This window comes from Eptesicus fuscus, chromosome 4 (assembly GCF_027574615.1).
Source record: "Eptesicus fuscus isolate TK198812 chromosome 4, DD_ASM_mEF_20220401, whole genome shotgun sequence".
Taxonomy (NCBI): Eukaryota; Metazoa; Chordata; class Mammalia; order Chiroptera; family Vespertilionidae; genus Eptesicus; species Eptesicus fuscus.
In genome coordinates, this window is record NC_072476.1 from 53933856 (window position 1) to 53957425 (window position 23570).

Consider the following 23570-nt stretch of genomic DNA (forward strand, 5'->3'; position numbering starts at 1 on the left):
ATCCGCTGGGTGTCAGGATTTCTTCCGAGGGCCTTGTGGAATGGATCAATGAGGATAGCCTCAAAGAATGTGTACGTGGAATCTTCACCAGCCCAGTAAGATTTCAGGACCCTCAGAGCCCCACAGTGGCGTCCTGCTGGTTCCTCAGCAACAGACCGAACACTTGGGCAAATGGTAGCTGGTTAACACCGTGATGGACAGGCTAGCCGGAGGTCGCACCCTTAGGAACAGGGCCCTTGCGGCCACCACGGCGCACACGAACCTGATACATGACATAACCTTGCTTGGCCTTGTAGGCCAGCCTGCGCGCTTTGTCGGGCGGGTGGCAGCGGAGGAGGAAGCGCATTACATGGGACTGCTTCTTCCTCCATAGCTCCTGGATGTACTTGTAAGCGCCCATCTTGGTTTACCTGATGGCTGCGGCCAGACGGAAAGGAAGAGCCATACCTTTTCTTACTTCTACTTGTTTTAATACACAAGCAATTATTTTAACAAAAATTCCTGAAACAGAGTAAATCCAAAAAAAGCCTAATAGAATCTTCATATTTATTGCTCAAACCACTAAATTGTCCTTTGTAAATGATACCTTCATTTAATAATACTTGGGCACAGCCCTAGCTGGTTTGGCTCAGTGGGTAAAGCGTTGGCCCGCAGACTAAAGGGTCCTGGGTTCGATTCTGGTCAAGGGCACATGCCTGGGTAATGGGCTCAGTCCCCAGCAGGGAGCGTGCAGGAGGAAGCCAATCAGTGATTCTCTCTCATCATTGATGTTTCTCTCTCTCCCTTCCTCTCTGAAATCAATAAAAAATAATAATACTTGGGCAGAGGAAGATTACGTATATTTGTTCTGAATATTACAGCTTAAAGCCATTTTCTTTTATAAATATTTTTTATTCCAGAGAGGGAGGGAGAGGATAGAGAGATAGAAACATCCATGATGAAAATCATTGATCGGCTGCCTCCTGCACACCCCCTACTGGGGATCCAGCCCCCAACATAGGCCTATAGAATGAAACCTTGACCTCCTGGTTCAGAGGTCAATGCTCAACCACCAAGGCACAGGGGGAGTGCGGAGGGGTTTCTAGGGACCAAATGGTGAATACACTTTGAAAAGAAAAAAAAAAATCTACTGGTTCTTTAAGTTATTCTTGTATGTAAATACCAGGTATTAGCAGCAAACTTTTAACCATCTATTTAAAACACTACTATTGTGAACTGATTTTCTTCCTTTTCCATTTTCTATTTGTCCTTGTCATCTGTGTCTACTTCCAGAACTATAAGCTTGTGAACCCCTTTAGACTATAATCTCATTATGCTAGTGAAGTATGCAACTGTTGAGTTTTCTAGGTTTCATTGTTAGTAAAACATATACTTTGCCAGAAAACATTAATCAACCATTAAAGAAAGAAGTGAGGTTTTAAAATCTTATTCCTTGTAAAGATTTTGAGAAGTGTTCTCTCTTACTTTGAACAGCTTGATATGGATGATAATACTTAAGTATTTAAACAATCCTATATAATAAAAGCCTAATATACAAATTGACCGAACAGCAGAATGACCGGTCGCTATGACACGCACTGACCACCAGGGGGTAGATGCTCAACGCAGGAACTGCCCGCAGGCCCCAGGCCAGACAGCGGGGGCCCCCCGGATCGCCCCGCTGGTCACCCTGCAGAGGGAGGTGACCAGCGGCAGCAGTGGGGTCAGTGAGTGGGCAGCGCCAGGCCAGCTAAGGCGGTTGCCAGTGGGGGCCTCCCAATTGCCCTGCCGGTCACCCCACAGATTGGCGCTGATTGCCGGCCAGGCCTAGGGACCCTACCCGTGCACGAATTTCGTGCATCAGGCCTCTAGTAATTATGTATTGATTTACCATTTGTAAAAGACTTCAAATCCATTATCTCATTGATCCATGTAATTGTGAAAAAGGTGGGATAAGTATTATGTCCTTTTTCTAAATGTGGATACTAAGGCTTAGGTAACTCACTCACTAGAAATGCTGACTCCTAAAAGCCTTATCTTCTTAGACACACCGTACTAACAGTGCCACATGTATGCAAGTAATGTTTTCCCAATGTGAACTTTGGAACATGTGGTCTCTTTTAATTCAATGCTAACTCTTCTATTAGGAAATGCAAGTAATACTTTACTTATTGACAAATAGTTGAATGATCATTGTGTCCCAAACACTGTGTGAAACAATGTAAGCATTAAGAATTAATAAGACCTATTCCTTATTTGTAATTTAAATTACTTATTATAAAATCACTTTGTAACTTTTACTATCAATTCTCGTCCTTGGTAATACTTAGTATTGTTAGGTTTGTTTTGCTTAGTTGTTGTTGTTTTTGCCATTTTGATGGGTATGTACTGGTATCTTATTGTGGTTTAATTTGCATTTTTCATTGTATAATGGTGCTGAGTATCTTTTCATGTGATTATTTGCCACCCATATCTGTGTACCTAAACTCACAAAGATTTTCTTTTTTGTTATCTTCTAGAACAGGAGTGGGGAAGCTTTTATGTGCCAATGGACCATTTGGATATTTATAACATAATTCCCGGGCCATACAAAATTATCAACTTAAAAATGAGCCTACTATATTTGATCAGACATTTAATTGACTCACCCCTAATGCCTTTCAGGGCCATTATATAGCCTGCGGGCCGGACGTTCCCCACCCCTATTCTAGAAGTTCTATAGTTTCAGGTTTTACCTTTTGGTCTGTGACCCATAGTGGGTTAATTTTTACAGTTGGTGCAAGATATGAGTTGAGGTCTTTTTTTTTTTATATTGCTATTTAGTTGTTCCAGCAACATTTCTTGTGAGTATTATTCATTCGCTGTTGAATTACCTTGGTGCTTTTTTCAAAAATCAATTTATAATTTCTGTGTTGCTTTTTTTCTAGACACTCTATTCTGTTCAATAGGCCAACGGCTCGCATTTTGCCAGTACTACACAGTCATGATTACTACAGATAAACCCCTGGATATTGCAGGTTCAGTTCCAGACCACTGCAGTAAAGTGAATATCATAATAGCGAATCACGCAAAGTTTTTCTTTTCCCAGTACATATAAAAGTTACGTTTACACTATGCTGTAGTCTGTTATAAAGTACACAATAACATTCTCTAAAATAAATACTTACCTTAATTAAAAAATACTTTATTGCTAAAAAGTGCTAATCGTCCTCTGAGCCTTCAGTGAGTCATCTTTTTGCTGGTTGAGGGTCTTGCCTAGATGTTGATGCCTGCTGACTAATTAGGGTGGTGGTTGCTAAAGGTTGGGGGTGACTGTGGCGGTTTCTTAAAAAAGACAAAAATGAAGTTTTCTGCATTGAAAACTCGTCCTTTCATGAACAATGTCTCTGTACCATACAATGCTGTTTGACAGCATTTTGCCCACGTTAGAAGTCTCACAAATCCTGCCACTGCTTTATCCACTAGTTTACATGATATTCGAAATTCTTTGTTGTCATTGCAACAATCTTCATAGCATAGGTTTCATCTCAAGAAACCACTTTCTTTACTCATCCATAAGCAGCAGCTCCTCAAAAAAAAAAAAAAAAAAAAAAAAAGCAGCTCCTCATTGTTAAAGATTCATCATGAGATTGTAGTAATTCTGGCACATCTTTAGGCGCTACAGCTAATTCTTGTTCTTTGCTCTTTATTCCCTAGACTTCTATGACAGAAGCTCTTCTGGACTTTTTCCTATTTCTCTGGCTAATCTCATGTTGCTGAGGGATTTCCAATAGACTAGTGTTTGGGAGAGAGAATATAAACTAGTAAGTTGAATCAAGTGTTGCAGATTTTATGAAAGTGGTGCACGTACTGTGGGTGCACCAGGGAAGGTGTGCACAGTTCTGCCTGAGAGGAAATAGATGTGGTCAGGAAGGATTCACAGATGAGCGTATTCATTCATGTGAATGTTAAAGGATAAGGGTATGTCTGCTGTTCTTCTTACTAGGTGCCCTTTCCATGAAATCCTTCTTCCATTGCCTTAACTTCATCTACAGGCTTAGGCCATCCATGAGCTCAGTACAACATGTTCAATACTGTCATTGTTCTCCCTAAGCCAGAACTTCAGAAATGATCCCAGCCTCTTAATTTTATTCCCTCACACATCCAGTCAGTCACGATTCTTAAAAAGTGTATCTGTCCATTTCCACTGATATTGCTTTGACTCAGAATTTTATCATTTTTTGCCTGAATTATGCAGTTGCCCCCTAACTGTACTGACCTTTCTGTTTTTCCACCCCAATCCATCTTATTTGTGCAGAATGGACTTTGTGGGATAGAAAGCTATAAATGCAGCCTGTAAAGGTCAGTCTCCTAGGGCTCAGCAGCAGAGAGAGAAAAGCCAAAAATGATTCTGAATGGGGTGGGGGTGGTGCCAAACAGAAAACCAGCACAGGCGCATTCCTTTCAACTGAAAATATGAAAGAAAAATTTTTCTTTTTAAAGAAAACTAAAATAGAGAAGTTTTCCTTTATTTTGGCCTATACAACCAGATTTTTCTTTATAACATAGAGAAGGTATGCATAAAATAAAAAATAATTTCTGTTCAAAAAAGCAGCTTATGTATAGTTCAGAAGAGTGCATGACCTCTAGAATAACTATCTCCTTTCTTCTTATTATATGAACATTTCCGAAACATACCTTTCCCATAAATGATTTGAATAGGGTTCTTTTTTGCATTTTTCAATGACCATAAATATATGTAGAAGTAATATGAAACTGAATCTCTCTCTTTATAACCTATCGTTTATTTAAATGTCTCATAACAGAACCATCCTATATAAGTAACACTTTAGTTAATGGTACTGAGAGACTTTAAACAAAACTCTTTGAACTATACTTTTTCATTTCCTTTTTTCCCCCAGTATGTGGAAAATTGTCAACATTTCTTACCATGTAGAAAGAGACAAGGTAATTTGTCATAATATATCTCAAAAATAACATTTGAATATTTTAGCTCTTATACATCATACTGTTCCTTTTCTGTACTACAATACAGTAATCTCTCTCAGGTAATATTTTGTGAATATTAAATTCATATGTAAAGCAGAAGTGTGACAGGGTCTGAACTGAAAAAGCAACTGAATTATCTTATTTAAATTATATATTTTAAATACATATATATATATTTTTTTATTGAGCTCAGAGAGAGGAAGGGAAAGGAAAAGAAGAATAGAAACATCAGTGATGAGAGAGAATCCTTGATCTGCTGCCTCCTGTACGCCCCCTACTGGGGATCAAGCCTGCAACCCAGGCATATGCCCTGACTGGGAATCCAACCTTGACTTCCTGGTTCATAGGTTGATGCTTAACCACTGAGCCACATTAGCCGGGCTAAATTATATCTTAAATATCTTTTACCTAGGTTCATAATGGTACGTAGTGGAAAAAACGGTGAACTTCATCTTAAACAAATTGCATATTATAAACGAACTGGTGAATATCATCCAACTACACTACCGAGTGAGAGAAGTGGAATAAGAAGAGCTGCAAAAAAATTTGTCTTCAAAGGTAAAATTAAGGCCCCAAATCTTGAATATAGAGTTAATATAGATGCTTCTCCATATGTGTTCTTTATGGAATCCTGAGAGTTTCTGTAGTAATTGGTTGTTGCCAAACAATTACTAGTTGAATTGATGATGCCACTCAGTCAAAAGCAAAATAAAAATCACACAGAAGTTAACTGAAGGCCATGAAAAGGGCATTTAAATTTATAGACAGAAAATTATACCTTGGGATAAAAAACAATAACATATACCTAAATTAACCTTGCCTGCTTTTCCCCCTCAGGTGGTTTCTACTCTAATGATGTATTTTGAAGCACTTACTGTCAATGAAAAACTTATTTGATGCTTAATATGAAAATGTTGACAAAGTTAACTTGTTTGTTTATTATACTTATTTCTGTGGTTCCCTCTTTTCACTGCTATTAAATAATTTCTGAATGGGTTAAATATTAGGCAGTAGAATATATGTATTGAAAGTTTATGATAATTTTTGCCTCTTTGCCCTCTTCCAAAGAGGAAGGGAAGTTTGGAATGAGATAAGTAAGAGGTATAGTCACCAGATAACTGAATGTTGGTGCTATTAATGAGAATTTTGGCTGGAGGCACAGAATCAGGCTTTCCTCAAAGAAAGTCAAGAAAATTCTATGATTCTATATAATAAAAGTCTAATATGCTAAGTGTCCAGTCGTCCAGTCATCCATTCAACCAATCAAAGCATAATATGCTAAGGCTGCTCAACCGCTCACTATGATGTGCACTGACAACCAGGGGGCAGACGGTCGACCAGTTGCTCTGACGTGCACTGACCACCGGAGGGCAGATGCTCCGACTGGTAGGTTATCTTGCTGCTGGGGTCCGGCTGATCAGGACTGAGTGAGATGGGCCGGACACACCCTGGAGCCCTCCTGTGGTCTCTCTCTGGCTGGCCAACCTCCCGTGTCCCTTCCCAGCCCCAGTTATGCACCTGCGTGGTCCCTTGGCCTAGACTGCGGCTTCTCACAATCTAGGACCCCTCAGGGGATGTCAGAGAGCTGGTTTTGGCCTGATCCCACAGGCCAGGCTGAGGGACCCCACTGGTGCATGAATTCATGCACCGGGCCTCTAGTAATAAATAAACACCTATTCATTTCTCCCTGTGTACATAACTCCCTTAAGCTTAAGAACAGACATACTTCTTAGATTAAAGTGAGGATTCATTGATTGATTTATTTAATCATTTTTTGTAAAAAATGTTTACAAAGTTCCTAATGAGCAGGTCATATTTCAGCCTTGGAGATACATTGATGAATAAGAGAGTAAGGTTTCTGCCCTCAGGTTGCTTAAATTCAAGTAAGGACTGTTCCACTGAGCATGTGCTTAATTAATCATATTAGTAACTTAATCATATTAGTAACTTAATGGTGTAATCTGGATTTCAAACAGTTACCTCATCTATACTGGAGAGGCGATGGTTCTCTCCCTGCTAGATTCTTGCCAGGTATCCTCCAAAGGAAAGCAAACTATCTTGAAGATTAATGTTCTCCCACTTTCTGGCTTTAACAACCCCACCTCCTACTCAAATCCAGAAAAATTTTAAGAGAGGTGGTTGCTTACAAAAATGGAGTTATTATGAAATACTATTTCAGAAAATTCTGTTCCTGAAGTGGCTTATCAGTACATAGTTTGCCATTTTTAGAAGGTGTCTGCAAGTATTTTTCTAGTTTGAGTAACCCATAGAAAGTTAATTTCATACTTCTATAGTTTCACATGCTTTGGTGATCAAGCTAGTTAAGTAATACAAAGTTATAGAAGCTAGTGCTCCTCATATATATCTAGTAAGTCTAACAGCTGAGAGCCTTTCAGATTGTATGTTAGCATCATTACAAATATTCTGTCTTAGAGATAAAAAGGTTTTTAATTTTTTTTAAAAAACCCTCATGGTTTAAAGAAAAGGCCGTGATTATCTTAAAATTATATAGATCTCTAAAAATTGCAATTATATTTTTGTCTCATTTATTCCAGATAAAAAGTTGTTTTATGTTGGAAAAGACAGAAAACAAAATCGTTTGGTTATTATTTCAGAAGAAGAAAAGAAGAAAGTCCTAAGAGAATGCCATGAAAACAAAACTGGAGTCCATCATGGCATATCCAGAACCCTCACTCTAGTGGAATCCAATTACTACTGGACTTCTGTGACCAATGATGTCAAACAGTGGGTATGGCTTTTATTTAGAATATTTTGAATAATGTAACTGTAATAGATATCCAAAATTCATTATTGCTCCAGATTTATTCTGGATAACAGTTTTCATTAACCAGTTAACTGCCACGATATTTTGAATTTAATTAAAAAAGGCCCGCTGCTTACATCTGTAGACACTTATGGTGTACAAATGGTTTAGTACCTTTTGTGTGGGTAATTTCTGTACTGAAACATTTTGGGTGTTTTATTTTCCTTCAGAATTATTCTTTAAAATCACTAAAGTATAATATGAACTAGAACAAAGCATTATTTAAACATTATATATAGACAGATTTTTTAGAACCAGACTTCCATCATTTATCTCCATTGTATAGGCAGAATATAAATGGGGTTGAAATTCCTTGAACTAAATGACCTCATTGATGGCAGTCATCCAATCTTTATGTGAATTCTTGAAGTGAATATGTTCATGAAAAGTCAGGTCCTATGTGTGCTATCATCTTTTGTGCCCATTTCATCTTGCCATAGAAAATGTCAAATACTGTAGAAACCTAAAACCAACTAAATGCAAAGTCAAGTTGTGAAGATAATGAAATTAGTCTGAGTTTTGTAACTTTATAACCCACTAGAACATTCAACTTCTTATAATAAAAAAGTCACCCAGAAATTCTGGGATTCTTGCTGGTAGATGAACTGATTTCTATTCTTTCTAGTACACTCAATTTGCAAATAGTAGGAATTCTTTGATATGTATATGAGATCCCTTTAATAATTGTAATAGTACATCAAAAGGATGGTCATTTTAGGCATAAATAATTAAGCCAACATTTAAAAAAGTATCATTTATGACTTATTAGTTTATGAATCTATGTAGGTATTCCAAAGACCTGGACATTTGTATTTGCCTTTAGAATCTGTCATAATTCCTTTACAAACATTTGATGACATATTTATCAAATTTGAGAATGGATATGATTTTTGGAAATAACCAGGTTATTTGTATATAAGTTATAAAATAAAAACTTTGATCAAAAACAATTATACATCAATCTCTCTCTCTCTCTCTTTCTCCCTTCTTTCTCCATCTCCCTCCCTCCCCCTTTCTCTCTCTAAAAAATAATCAATGAAAAAGTAACTATAACTTAAGAAGATTGTTTTAAAATTTTGTTTAGGAGTTGGTTTGAAACTAGTTTCCAAAGTGGAATTCCAGAAATATGTTGAGCAATGACACCATCCATAAGTTCATCAATTGATCTCATCTCATTCACATGAACGCTCCATGACTTTTTGTTTTTGCCCCTTCTCTTTTCCCAGAACCTAAAGGAATTTTTGGTATCTATAAATATTGTTTGAATAAAATTATGTTTTTATAAATATTTGTTGAAGTAGATGTATGAATTAATTTACTGGAGTGGTAATTTTTTAAAAACATTTTGCTTAAAGAAATTACTATATATTTACATACTGATTTCAAATTATAGCAGAGTTGTCTTAAGATCTATTCATTTCATAAATATTTATTGAATGTAAACCAGAATTATGTTCCATTTGAATAAAACTTCTTAAGATGGTCATTGAATAGTATAGCAACTAATATTTACTTATTATCTTGAATAGGAGGTTTTATTCTATTCTAGAATAATCCAAAAATTTCTTCTTTAATACACAAAGTACCTATTAAGTATTGAAGTTTTAGATTTATAAGACTGCTTTTATTATGTTGACTGTATTAAAATTTACATGTCTTTTCTTCACTGTGTGCCTGTTTTGCAGGTATATGCTTGTCATCATTGTCAAGTGGCAAAAAATACAGTTATTCTAGCACCTAAACAGCACCTCAAGGTGGAAAATCCATGGAGTATAGTTACTGTTGATCTAATGGGTCCATTTCATATAAGCAACAGACGTCATGTATATGCTATAATCATGACAGATTTGTTCACAAAATGGGTTGTGATTTTGCCTCTATGTGATGTTTCAGCATCAGAAGTTTCTAAAGCTATTATCAATATATTTTTCTTATATGGACCTCCTCAGAAAATAATAATGGACCAAAGAGATGAGTTCATTCATCAGGTAAGACAGCTGAGGTCTAAGCTCTAAAATCAGTAAACATATTCTCAGGTGAGGATTAAACAAACAAACAAAAATCTGAGTAAAGAATTTTATTACATCTATATTGCATATTCATTTATTGACTTAGATAATTATATAAAAAATAGGTATTAAAACACTAAAATAAAAACCCATAAGATTAACCATGGAATTATTTTTAAGAGGAATAAGATTATAGATTTATTTCTTAATTTTTCAGTTTATATGTATTATCAAATTGCTTTTATAATTTTAGTGATTAAAATATGCATAATTATCTGTTGCTTTTGTCATATAAATTACTAGTGCTCAGCAATAATTAGTTCTTCTAGTCTTCAGATATAGATGGCTCCTTCTAGTCTCTTGCAGGTAGAGAAGTCCAAGTAACTAGATCTAGCCAAAAAAATTGAGTGGATGGATGTGTGCCACTTTTACAGCACAAGGTAGTGAAAAACTCATGCCCAGTTCTTCAGTCTCCCAATCTTACTCTTTTCTCTGGAGAATTGACAGAATATTCCAGTTACTATAGTAGAGAGTGATGGAATTTCTCTCATCCAGAATTGCTGAGGCACCTAGTGGAGAATAGTTGCTTTGGAAAGACATTCTGACCTACAACTGACTTTGAATGAGCAAACAGTAAAACTGTTGAATTAAGCCACGGAAACTTGAATGTGTTTTGTAACTGCAACATAATCTTGCCTAACTTGACTGACACAGCAGTAATCTGCAAAATAGGGATGTAAGACCCTGTTTTGTTTAATGACAATATTAGAACTTCTGTTTATATTTCTTTTTTATCTAATAAGAAAGAAATACAGCTTTACTAATAATGTGGACAGATTGATAATAGCATCCTGAGTCAATAAGGCAAATGATTGTGTGAAGGTATCATAAGAGAAAAGTGAGAGTCCTGACTGGTTTGGCTCAGTGGATAGAGCATCGGCCTGCAGACTGAATGGTCCCAGGTTCGTTTCTGTTCAAGGCCATGTACCTTGGTTGCGGGCACATCCCCAGCAGACGGTGAGCAGGAGGCAGCTGATCGATGTTTCTCTCTCATCGATGTTTCTAATTCTCTCTCCCTCTCCCTTCCTCTCTGTGAAAAATCAATAAAATATATTTTTTTGAAAAAAGAGAATCCTCAATATATAGGAATCTTCAGTGGTTCCCTGTCCCTTGCTTTTAGCAATAATTGAATTTATAGCTATCATGTAATTTTCAGCAAAGTGAATCATCACAGAGTAGCCAGGTGGCTTAAGTTTCTTATAATAAAACATGATAATATCAATAATGCAGTCACCTATCAACCACAAGAAAATGATAGAGCTGACACTTCTAATTAACTTGTGGTATTAGATCTTTCATAGACACATTAATGAAATGAAAATAAATATGAACTAATCCAATCTGATAGGAAATTGGCTCCCAAAATTCAAAATTATAAAGAACACTATTTGGAAGTACTTGCTTTTACCTCTGTTAATGAGGAGCCTCACCTTAAGTGCATATAGTGCTTCAAGAAATGAAATAATGATAGCCTAAAGCCAATATAAATCACCAGCAGTGTTTCCAGTCATGTTTAAAATCATGATAATCAATCCAGCACTTTGAAATTTTTACCAAAAGTAACAGTAAATATTTATAAGTCTCTTTTAAGAGGTTTAATAATACAAAAAATTTAAAATCACACATGATTGGGAAAATGTGTTCTTTTTGCTGTGATTTAAATGGCTTAAATATTACAAAGAAAGCATAATGACTACCAAATGTTTTATTTTGTCAGCAAATACAGAAAACACTGGTAAAGTATTGTAATAAGATTAGAACAGTGTACACAAAGTGGGAGATTTATCATATAGTTGGATGAAAATACACGTTTCTACTGTAACTTGGCTTAGAATATTTGCTAATTGTTTCAATAAAATATAGATTTTTTTAAGCCTCTGAAGAAAAGAGAATAAACATTTTCAAATGTAAAATTACTTCTTTAATTTTAGAAATATGTCTTATGGAAAACAAAAATTGTAACCACTAGTGGGATGTCTGGTTTAATGGGAAGAAAAAAAGGCCATTGGGGTAAGGATATCAAGATAGCATCTCACAAATGGATTCACTGCATCATTTCTAGGCAGTTTCTTGAAAGAAAGAAGTTGAAGCTATTCCACAGGTGCCACTTAAAACTACTGATATGACCCCAGATTGAAGCTTACCCAAATATACCTATTCTCTGGGATTTATTTTTAATTATTTTTTAATTAAAAGGAGATAGCTTACTAGTACATAGTATATTAGCTAGAAATTTTATTCAGCTGCAAGTAACACAACACTTCTCCTCCTCCCAGTATATAAATTTAGGTAAAAGAAGGCCCAGGTTGGAAGGGTAACTCTGAATGTCATTGGGAACTAATGCTTCTAGCTTACTGTTCCACCATCTTTAAGAGGTGACTGTCAAGCTTGTGCTTCCAGTATGGCTGCCAGAGCCCATGCCATAAAGTCTACATTTTAGTCAGAAAGAGGGGAAAGGTAATGGACAAAAAAAAAAAAAAAAAGCTAGTACCAGCTTAGTCCACCCAACAACTCTTAAAAGCCCAACAATTGCACTTTGTAACTTTTAAAAAAGATTTTTTATTGATTTTCTTTTTAGAGAGAGGAAGGGAGAGGGAGAGAGAGAGAAATATTGATGTTAGAGTGAAGCATCAATCAGTGCCTCCTGCACTCCCCCTACTGGGATGGAGCCTGCAACCCCAAGCATGTGCCATGACTGAGAATCAAACAGGCAACCTTTAGGTGCACAGGATGACACCCAACCCACTCAGACACACTGGCCAGGGCTTTAAACTCATTCTGACTTCTTTTAGGTCGTGTACATTACAACAACAATAATAGTAACATTAAGAGTTATAAATTGCCAAGAACTGTTTTAAGTCTTTACATTTACTCATTTAATCCTCAAAAGAATCCTGTGTAGGATTTTCCTGATTTTACAGATGAGGAAACCGAGTACACAGAGGTTTGGTGAGTTGGCCAAGGTCATATAGCTGATAATTGGATTATGTGACTAGTGTTTTTTAGAAACTATCTACTGAATTAAAATGTTATTTGTACTCAGAGTTGATGTTAAATTCTGTTCTTCCACTTCCTTGATGTATGTGTGTGCCTACCAAGGCACTAAACTTACCAAAGCTCCAGCTTCTTACCTTTAAAATGGGATTAATATTACCTTATATGATTGTCGTAACGTATAATGACAACAGTATAAAGCATCTAGTCCGTTGATCAGCACATAGGACTCAATAAATGATAATTACTATTTTAAATAAGAAACATGTTTTTATATAAAATGGCCATGGTCAATGCAAAAGGCAAGTTTCAATTTCTTTTGAAACCTTTTAATCAAGGGAAAATAAAATAAAATTTTAAAGTCAGCTTTGTTTTATATATTTTTCAGATCAATGTTGAACTGTGTGGATTGTTTGGCATGAAGCAAATTGTAATTTCTCATGCCTCTCAAGCTGTTAACCAGACTGAAGGTATACCCAGCACCATCAAAACATTTCTTTCCAAACACTGTGCTGACCACCCAAACAACTGGGATGAGCACCTGTCAGCTGTCTCATTTGCCTTCAATGTAACTCACTTGGTATGTCCCTTTTTGTAATTCTATACTTTTAAGTTATGAGTATTCCTTGCCAAATAAGTGTTTTATTGTAAATTATTGTTTATTTTACTTAAAACAGGAGCCTACTAAAAATATGCCATACTTTCAAATGTTTAATCGAAATCCTTATATGCCTGAGACTTCAGATGTTCTCCACCAAGTGGATGGTGATGATACAAGTATGTTTGCCAAAATTCTAAGTGCAATTAAAGAAGCTGATAAAATAATGGAGAATAAGACAACTTCAGTGAGCCAGGTGATTCTATTTAATAGAAAACTCTATAACAGAAAAATCTATAAAGTGATATTTTAAAATTCCGTAGCATACACACACACACACACACACACACACACACACACACACACACACACACATCTGATACATCCTTAAACCAAATTCTTTTCCCACCAAATTCTGCTTGTCTTAATTAAACATGGTTCTTACTAGCTATGAAATTCTGAAAGACATTTATAGAAAAACCATGCATTTTGGAATCATGTAGAGCAGAATTCAAATCCCTCATTTTACTGCTTTCCAGTTGTTTGACGGGCAAATTACTTAATCTACTGCAGTTTACTTTGTTTGTAAAGTTGGGGTAATGCTGACTTTCAAATATTATTTTAAGGATTAAGTAGGATTCATACCTAACTTTAAAGTAGCATCTTAATAATTAATAATTTATAGTATTATCTGCATTTACCTTCAAGAAGCTATAGCTCTTTCATCCCCTTTGTTCTCTTTCTCTTTTCCCCTGCCCCATACTTGTAGATGGAGAATAACACTGTTGATGAAACACATAAAAACAAAATCATTGTTAAAAAGAAACCAAAGCAGTTAAATCCATTTCATCTAAAAGTGGGTCATGAAGTTTTAAGGCAAAGGAAAAACTGGTGGAAGGATGGTCGTTTCCAGTCGGAATGGGTTGGTCCTTGTGTCATAGACTATATTACAGAAAGTGGATGTGCTGTTCTGAGAGACAACACTGGGACTAGGCTTAAAAGACCTATCAAAATGTCTCACCTTAAGCCCTATGTAAGAGAATCCAGTGAACAAGGTAAATATCTGTCACTTCTCTATACTTTTACTTTCTTTGAATGAGGAGAGAAGTTAAAAATAAAACGCCACACATTTTCATTTTTATAAAACTTGGTATAGTTTTAGATCCTAGGTAGTTCTGTTTTATTAGAATATCTCTTTTGGAACCATCAGGCTTAAAAGAGATTTTATTTTGATTGCTAGTGTGCTTCTCACACTTCCCATTGTTCATGTGAGAGATACTGAGCCAATTCACGGAAGAATTATGTGTTCTCTAGTTTCATATTCAGTATTTTATGAGCAACTTTCTCATTTTAGCATGAAAAAACAGCAACTAAGATAATGCCAAAAACAAATATACTGTCCCAAATCCTGTTGTGAGATAAATTTATTAGAGGACTTAAATGTGATTAGTTTTTAACATTGCATCATAGTCAGGTGGGTATGGGGGAGGGGGCAGAATGGGGTGTACTCAGAATGTTATAAGGTGCTATAAGAAGAGGTGATAACACCCTAAACAAAATTATACTTTCCCCCAAATATGGTACTGAGCAGTCAAGATATCCTGATTTCTTTAACCCTTTCTTTCATAGACTAGAGCTAAATGACATTTTGCTATGGCTTTCAGATTAAATCCCACTTTTGTGAGACTTTTGTTTTGTCCTAGGGTATCTGCTCCCTAGAGTTTCTCTGGGGTGGATAACTGAGAAGGAGTTCATTGGTACCTTAGCCACTTAACTTTGCCTTTTCCATAAAGAAAGATAAAGCATCAATATTATTTGAATATGAATAACAATTTATGGAAGATATAATTTAGTATAGTTTTCATCTGTATAAATAGCTGAGTTCTTTAACTGTCTTAATAATAATTAGAAGAGCACCAGATAACCTACACTTTATAGGACACTAGAGGCCCAATGCATGAATTTGTGCATGGGTGGGGGGTCCAGCTGGCCACCTCCCCCAATTTGGGGGGAGAGGCGACGGGGGGTAGGGATAGCTGGGGGGAGGGGCTGCAGGAGGTTGGCCGGCTGCAGTGGGCATCATAGTGACCAGTTGTTATAGTCGTCCCAGCATTCCAGTCGCTTGGCTTTTATATATATACTAGTGGCCTGGTGCACGAAATTTGTGCAGGGGGGGCGGGGTGTGGGGTTCCCTCAGCCCAGCCTGCACCCTCTCCAGATGGGGACCCCTTAGGGGATGTCCGACTGCCAGTTTAGTTGAAGATCCTGGCAGTCGGACATCCCTCTCACACTCTGGGACCACTGGCTCCTAACTGCTCACCTGCCTGCCTGCCTGATCACCCCCAACTGCCTCTGCCTGCCTGCCTGATCACCCCTAACTGCCCTCCCCTGCCAGCCTGATCTTGCCCCCAATTGCTCTCTCCTGCCGGCCTGATCTCGCCCCCAACTGCCTCTGCCTGCGTGATCACCCCTAACAGACCTCCCCTGCCTGCCTGATCTCACCCCCAACTGCCCTCCCCTGCCAGCCTGGTTGCCCCCAACTGCCCTCCCCTGCTGGCCTGATAGCCCCTAACTGCCCTCTCTGCCTTGGCCCCCACCACCATGGCTTGGTCCAGAAGGAAGTCGGACGTCCAGAAGATGGCTGGTCGACCCAGTCTAATTAGCATATTACCCTTTTATTAGTATAGATAGATGAAGCCCTTGCAGTCTGTTTGCTCAGTAATAGCTCAATTGTGGTTCTGATCTGGGTCACAGCTCTCATTAGAAGCTCTTAGTGCCTTTCCATCTGCTTGTGACAGACCCAGTTGCTCTATTAGTAATCTTATCTTGAACTATTTGAATTCTGAAAGCTCATGGTACCTTCATTCTCTTTGTTAGAAGATAAGCACTTTATTTCTTGAGTTACTTAATTCTGAGCTACCCTTTATGATTTCTCCCTTCTGTAGGAAAAGTTTATGCAGGTACATGTCCTTTCTTCTTTAGCATGATTTTCTTCTTAATCTTTGACGTTCAGCTTCTTTCTAATGTGTTAACCTCATTAATACAAAATTTATATTTAAGGTATTCCTGTTTCAGGATCTGTTCCAACGTTTTGCAATTTGCTCTTGCCAAAGAAACAAGCCAAACATTTTGCTACTCCTGGATATTTCAGAATCCAATTATGTATAACAGTTTCTAAACAGAGGCTATATACTCTTTGCTGCTTGCTTGAATTCTCTGCAGATACTTTTTCCAGTATATAAATAAAGTTGCAATTCTAGTACTAGTGTACACATAAGAAACCTGAGATTGGTGGGTAAATTTGTTTTTCTTGTTAACCAAGAAAGTGTTGATCTGGCCATCTTGGAATCTGGTTCGTGATTACTGTTTGGTCCTTTTTATGTTTCTCTTATTTGCAGCAATTCAAAATACAGTGGAACTTCAGTTCTCAAACTTAATTCATTCCAGAAGGCTGTTTGAGGAGCGGTTTGTTTGAAAACTTGAATCCTTTTATTCCATTAGAAATAATGTAAATTGAATTAATCCATTCCAGACCCCTAAATGATTCCCTGTTTTAACCCTTCTTACATATAGTGCCTGTCTAATGTACTATTTAATCTATAAATAAACGCTTCCTAAATTCATTGAACCATCCCCTAATAGCCTTAATTTTTTTATTTTTAAAAAATCCTCACCAAAGTATATTTTTTCAATTAATTTTTAGACAGAGTGGAAGGGAGGGGGGCAGGGGAAGAGACAGAGAGAGACACACACATTGATTGGACCCTTTGGTCCAAGGGCCCACTCTCTAGCTAGGGCCTTAAATGAATTTTTCAATGTATCACTGCCTCTGGAATGCTATCACTGGCTAACTGCTTTTTGTTTATCCAGTTAGCAACAGTTTTCCTACCTGTCCAATTGCCTGTGATTGTTTTAAGGCTGTTTTCACACCCTTAGCAACATTAGCACTCCTTTTTGTTTGTTTATCCTCACCAGAGGATATTTTTCCACTGGTTTTTAGAGAGAGTGGAAGGAAAGGACTAGAGTCAGAGGGAGAGAGAAACATTGATGTGAGAACACATTGATTGGTTGCCTCCCACACCCGACCAGGAGAGCCTGCAACAAGGGATGTCCCCTTGACCTGAATGGAACCAGGACCCTTCAGTCCTCTCACAAGTGCTCTATCCACTGAACCAAACTGGCTAGGGAATATTAGCACTCTTGATGGTCTCTTTATGTTTTAAAATTGTGCTAATCATTTGATTTCCACAGCAACAAAGCATTCTGTCCTTTGTTGCCCGAGAGACGCTTTTTGACATGCTGAGGTATCAGTATGAAAGGGTTGTCAGGTCTGAAACTGAAGTTTTGATTGACAACTGAGACATTTTTTCTCAGTGAACCGTTGATCTAGAACCGAATTGTTGGAGGTGGGAGATGTTCCAGAAATGAGGTTTAACTGTAATGTGATATCTGCAATCTTTTCTTCAATATCACATATTTTCCTGAAAATCTTCACCTCAGAAGCTGATTTTAAAGAGTCTTGAACTAAATTTAAAGCAAACAAAATGTCTTTGAATAAGCACCCCATTCTTTTATTTGACATAAATTTGGATGAGCTATAGCCAAAAGAACTATGAATTTGTCTGTACCTGTCATTGCTACTTTTACCAGCCTTGAGATTTTTGTATTAAAGGCTCACTGTCCAAAGCAGATATGCTTCTGATGCCAACTTCTTATCCATTCTTATCCAGAACATGGTGTAGAGAGAGTACATTCTGTACTATGTCTACAATGTTTCTCATTATTATTTTAGCAAGTCCTATTTGTCATTTTGTCTCTCTAGTCCAATGACAGGCATCTTTTCAAGATTAATTATTTTAACAAGAAATTTAATGATATACCATAGTGTCTCTTTATAATCATAATGTTCCCCTTTGAAATTAAAAATGTTATTGAACCTTGTTTTATCCATCATAGATTTTAAATAGTTTCATTTGTTTGTTTTGTTTTGGATAGGAGTTATTGTGATAGATTGTGTTTGCCTCCCTCAAAAGATATAGTGTGATGGCCCTTCACAATTTGTAAAATGGTTTTCATTATATGTTGTTTCCTATTGCTGCTGAACAAATTTAGGAAGCGTTTAAGTCACAATTTTAGTGGCTTAAAACAATACCAGGCCGAAACCGGTTTGGCTCAGTGGATAGAGCGTCGGTCTGTGGACTGAGGGGCCCCAGGTTGGATTCCGGTCAAGGGCATGTACCTTGGTTGCGGGCACAGCCCCAGTAGGGGGTGTGCAGGAGGCAGCTGATCGATGTTTCTCTCTCATCGATGTTTCTAGCTCTCTATCCTTCTCCCTTCCTCTCTGTAAAAAGTCAAAAAATATATTTAAAAAAACACACAAAAAAACAATACCAGTTTATTACCTTTCAGTTCAGTAGCTTAGAAGGTCCAACCTAAGTCTCACTGGGCTACTAGTAAAATCAAGTCATTGTCAGGGCTCTGTTCCCTTCTGTAGGCTCTAGACAAGAACCTGTTTCCTTGCCTTTTTCACCTTCTAGAGGCTACCTATACTGCTTGGCTTGTGGCCCTCTTCCTCTGTCTTCAAAGCCAGCAATGGCAGGTGGTCCTTTTCACATCACATAACTCCAGCCTTCTATCTTCCACATTTAAGAACCATAGTTTTTGGGCCTAACCAGATAATTCAGGATAAACTCCCCATTTTAACATAAGCTTGTTAGTAACTTTAATTCCATCACTATTCTAGTTCATCTTTGCCATGTAAGGTAACATATTCACACATTCCAGAGATTAGTACATGGAGATCTTTAGTGGCCCATTCTTCTGCCCACCACAATATGGACTACACCCATGAAACAAAACAGAGCTTAGCCTCTATATTATCAAGCCCATGATCTTGACTTTATTTAATATAGTTTATGCAAAGAGCCTCCCTTTGGCCTTTTACGTATATAATCTGAACTCAGTCATTCAGTTCTCTGTTGTTAGTATTGGTTATTTATTACAACAACAACTATTGTATTATAACAATAACTATCAAATTATTGTTATTTTATCATGAGAAGATGAGTATGGCAACACATTCTAATGGTTTTAGGATTATCAGGCCATATACACTGAGTGGCCAGATTATTTTGATCTCTGAATGCATAATAATCTGGCCACTCAGTGTATATCCTATATAATAAAAGGCTAATATGCAAATTGTCCCCTTGACCAGGAGTTCGACCAGCAGGCAGGCCAGCCAACCGCCCATGTCCCCTCCCTGGCCAAGCTGGCCGGACCCCACCCATGCACGAATTAATGCACCAGGCCTCTAATACACACACACACACACACACACACACACACACACACACACACACACACACACTGAGTGGCCAGATTATTATGCGTTCAGAGATCATAATAACCTGGCCACTCAGTGTATAGGAATAGTCAAGTCACCTCTCTTCTGAATAAGAAAATTAAGTATTTTGAAACCCTATACTTTTCTTTCTATTTGAAAAAATATATTAATCCAAATCACTCAGACGTCTCTGAGGCTTTGACTTTAATTTATTTTTCTCCTTAAGAATATTTAAATTTTTTTTTTTACAGAATAGTTATGGGGGTGTAAACTTCAGCATAGGGAATATAGTCAATAATATTTCATAAATAACTGTGTATGGTATCAAATGGGTACAAGGTTTATTGGGGTGATTAGTTAGTAAGTTATTAATATCTAATCACTGGGATGTACACCTGAAACTAATATAATATTGTATGTCAACTATAACTTAAAAATGAATTAAAACACATAAATAAATAAATACTTTAGAAAGGGTAATATGAACACAAATAAACCTGAAAAAGCCTAAAAATAATTTGCTGCTTAAACTTATTTTTTACTCCTTAAAACTGCAAAAACTGAAATATTGCTTTCATCAGACATAACTAAGTCAATATATTGAGGAAAGAAAAATACTTAGTCTCTTGTGTAATGGGACTGAGTAGAAAAGTCCTTTAAAAATGTTTGTTTAGCCTACCCAGCATCGCTCAATGGTTGAGCACCGACCAGTGAATCAGGAGGTCAAGGCCCGGGTTGTGGGCTCAATCCCCAGTGGGGGTGCACAGCCAATCAATGATTCTCTCTCATCATTGATATTTCTATCTCTTCCCCTCCCTTCCTCTCTGAAATCAATAAAAATATATTTTTAAAATGTTTATCTCTCTATAATGAAGACAGGACTTATCTTGTTCTTTTTTATATCCCTAACTCAGAATTCTAGATCAGTACCATCCAATAGATATACAATGCAAGAAATATGCAATATGTAATTTTAAATTTTCTAGTATTCACATTTAAAAAGTACAAATAGATGAAAATAATTTTAATAATATTTCTTATATAACCTAGTGTATCTAAAATATTATTTCAATATGTTCTTAAGGTTTCAAGAGTCACTGTTCTGGTAATTTTTTGTAATCTTTTTTTGAAGTTAAAGAGCATTTCTATTGGCTCCAGCAGACAGACCATCGTAGGAGTTAAACATATTTGACCTTTCTGAATGAATGAGAATATTGTGTTTTTTCCCCTACATAAACAAGGCTTGAAATCTCCAGAGTAGTTTTCTATTACATTTGTGTAGAATTTGCTGAATATAATCCTTATTACAATAAGTTACTTATCTATATATATAAAAGCCTAAGCGATTATTTGACTGGTAGCTATGATGCAGACTGATCACCCGGGGGCAGACGCTCAATGCACGGAAACACTGAACACACTGATGAATCTCAGAGAAAAGGGGGGAAGGCAGAGATTAACCAAAGATCCTTTATGCATACTAGAGGCCTGGTGCATGGATTTGTGCACCGGTGGGGTCCCTTAGCCTGGCCAGCGGGGGCTGGGCCAAAACTGGCAGTCTGACCTTCCCCAAGGAGTTCCGGATTGCGAGAGGGCACAGGCCAGGCAAGGGACCCCACTGGTGCATGAATCCATGCACTGGGCCTCTAGTTTAAAAGAAAAAGTGTGTGTGTGTGTGTGTGTGTGCGTGTGTGTGTGTGTGTGTGTGTGTGTATCACATATATAGAGTGTGTATCATATATATAGAACCTCTCTTCTAACAAATAAGTTTGGTAAAGTCCATTTGTTACCAATTCTAATATAACTAGTAAGTACTTAAGCTCAAGATCTATAAATGCATTTCTAACATATAAAAGTGGTAACTATTTCAATATATATAAACTTTCAAATTCATATATTATTTTATTCATTCTCTGGAATGTTTAGTGGGTAGGAGAATCCAATGAAAGTTAATCTTGCTAGTTAATTCTTATTACTTGGGATTTTGTTCTTCATTTAGCATTGTTTAATTTGAAGTGATGTTTAATTATAATTCTAAAAGGCAAACTTATGTTTCTTCTTTCAGACAGCCTTTATCTCTTACAAAGTTCAGTAGTGGCAGATCATGACTACATTGGAATGCCTGAAATTCCAGTTGGAGCATACCAAGCCAGTATTCTGGTAGAAGACGCAACTATTGGTGTAGCCGATAATGAACTATTGACATCAAGCAAGGATGGTGAACTATTAGAATATAGAAACACTAAAATCTCTCCGTTAATAGAAGATAATAGTAATCTTGAAAAGCAGACATTCAGTTTGTTGGACTCTTCAAACCAAGTCCTTGAGTACTTAAGTTAGTAAATGCCAAAATTTATTTATAGTGCTTGTTAAGAATATATAACTCCTTGAAACTTGATATTTTTTCCATTGAAAAAGGTTGTATAGAAGTGTCTGGACACACTCTTAATAACTAAATTCTGAACATTTATTTTATAACTATTTATTGATCTAAAGTTGTACCTTTTGAATGTTAGTGCATATATATAAGGGCAAAGAAAGCAAATAATATATAAAATTCACTTTTTCTAAAAACAACAACAGGTAATGCTTGTTTCTTAGAAAGTGAAGTAAATTTCGGCTCAAAACTTTCAGATCTTTTGATATGGTACCATGTTTCCACTTTTAATTTTTAAAAAATATTTCTTAAAAAAATAAATTTGAACTACCTTGAATGGGATTAATAAATATTTATTCAATCATAACAATGAATTAAGTAAAATTTCTCTCTGTGTCACTGGAACATCTAAAAACAATATTGTAGGGCCCTAGCCAGCATGGCTCAGTGGAAAGAGTGTTGGCCTGTGGATTGAAGGGTCGATTTAATTCCAGTCAAGGGTATGTACCTCTGTTGTAGGCTCGATTCCCGGCTCCAATCCCCAGCTCTGGTCGAAGTGTGTGCGGAGGCAGCCAGTCGATGTGTCTCTCTCACATACATGCTTCTCTCTCTCTCTCCCTTCCACTCTTTCTGAAAATCAATGGGAAAATATTCTTGAGTGAGGATTAGCCAAAAAAAAATTTTTAGAAACAATATTGTAGGAAAATATTTAGTTATTTAATGGGTTCTTACAGGAGGGATATTGACAATTTTACCTTGTTAGTCTCAGGATTAGGATCTGAAACTATATATTGATTTGAAAACATTTGTGCATTTTCATAATATATTTTAAAGCCAAAATCGTTCATTAATATTTTTCTACCGTCTTAAGTAAATATTAAAAAATAAGTGAATATTAATGATAAAATAACTGATGTCAAAGATTTTAAACTATCATTTCTATGATGTTTATAATTTTACTCAGCAAATATTTGTTATAAATCATTTGACGAATACTGTGGAAAAGTTAAAAGATGAGTCAGGCCTGTGTCTGATCCTCATAAAGGACTTACAGTCTGGCAAGGAATATGGACCAGATAAGCCATGTACAACACAAGCACTAACTGCGAAGATTTGAGGTGAAGTTATGCACATCCTTCCTACTCACATTACAGTGGTCAAACCTTCACACACTGCTAATGGGTAGAGTTCTTTTTGTGGTGATGACAATGTTCTGAAGTTAGTGGTGATGGCTGCATAACTCTGAAAATAATAAAATTCATTGAATTATATACTTTGTTTGCAAATTCTGTTAGAGGCCATATATGATGAAAGTTATTTTCCTGATAGTCAATACAAGCTATTCAAATAAAAAGCCAATTTTATTACTGAAATCCCAGTATTCTAATGTAGAA

The 23570-nt window shown here is 36.6% G+C and overlaps 1 protein-coding gene across 1 annotated transcript; it reads left to right on the forward strand.

Annotated features, from left to right (window-relative positions):
- Nucleotides 1–44: 44 nt before the first annotated feature.
- GIN1 (gypsy retrotransposon integrase 1) lies at nt 45–22526 on the forward strand. The gene is made up of 8 exons (XM_054715023.1): nt 45–95; nt 5381–5526; nt 7524–7717; nt 9478–9780; nt 13244–13435; nt 13533–13709; nt 14223–14508; nt 21865–22526. Exons 1-8 carry the CDS (start codon nt 49–51, stop codon nt 22137–22139), a joined length of 1620 nt encoding a protein of 539 aa, XP_054570998.1. The 5' UTR covers nt 45–48; the 3' UTR covers nt 22140–22526.
- Nucleotides 22527–23570: the final 1044 nt, after the last annotated feature.

Coding starts and splice junctions, on each gene's coding strand:
- GIN1 (XM_054715023.1), top strand. CDS start 49: ATGAGGATAGCCTCAAAGAATGTGTACGTGGAATCTTCACCAGCCCA. Junction 13,436..13,532: donor CCTTCAATGTAACTCACTTG/GTATGTCCCTTT, acceptor TACTTAAAACAG/GAGCCTACTAAAAATATGCC. Junction 13,710..14,222: donor AGACAACTTCAGTGAGCCAG/GTGATTCTATTT, acceptor CCATACTTGTAG/ATGGAGAATAACACTGTTGA.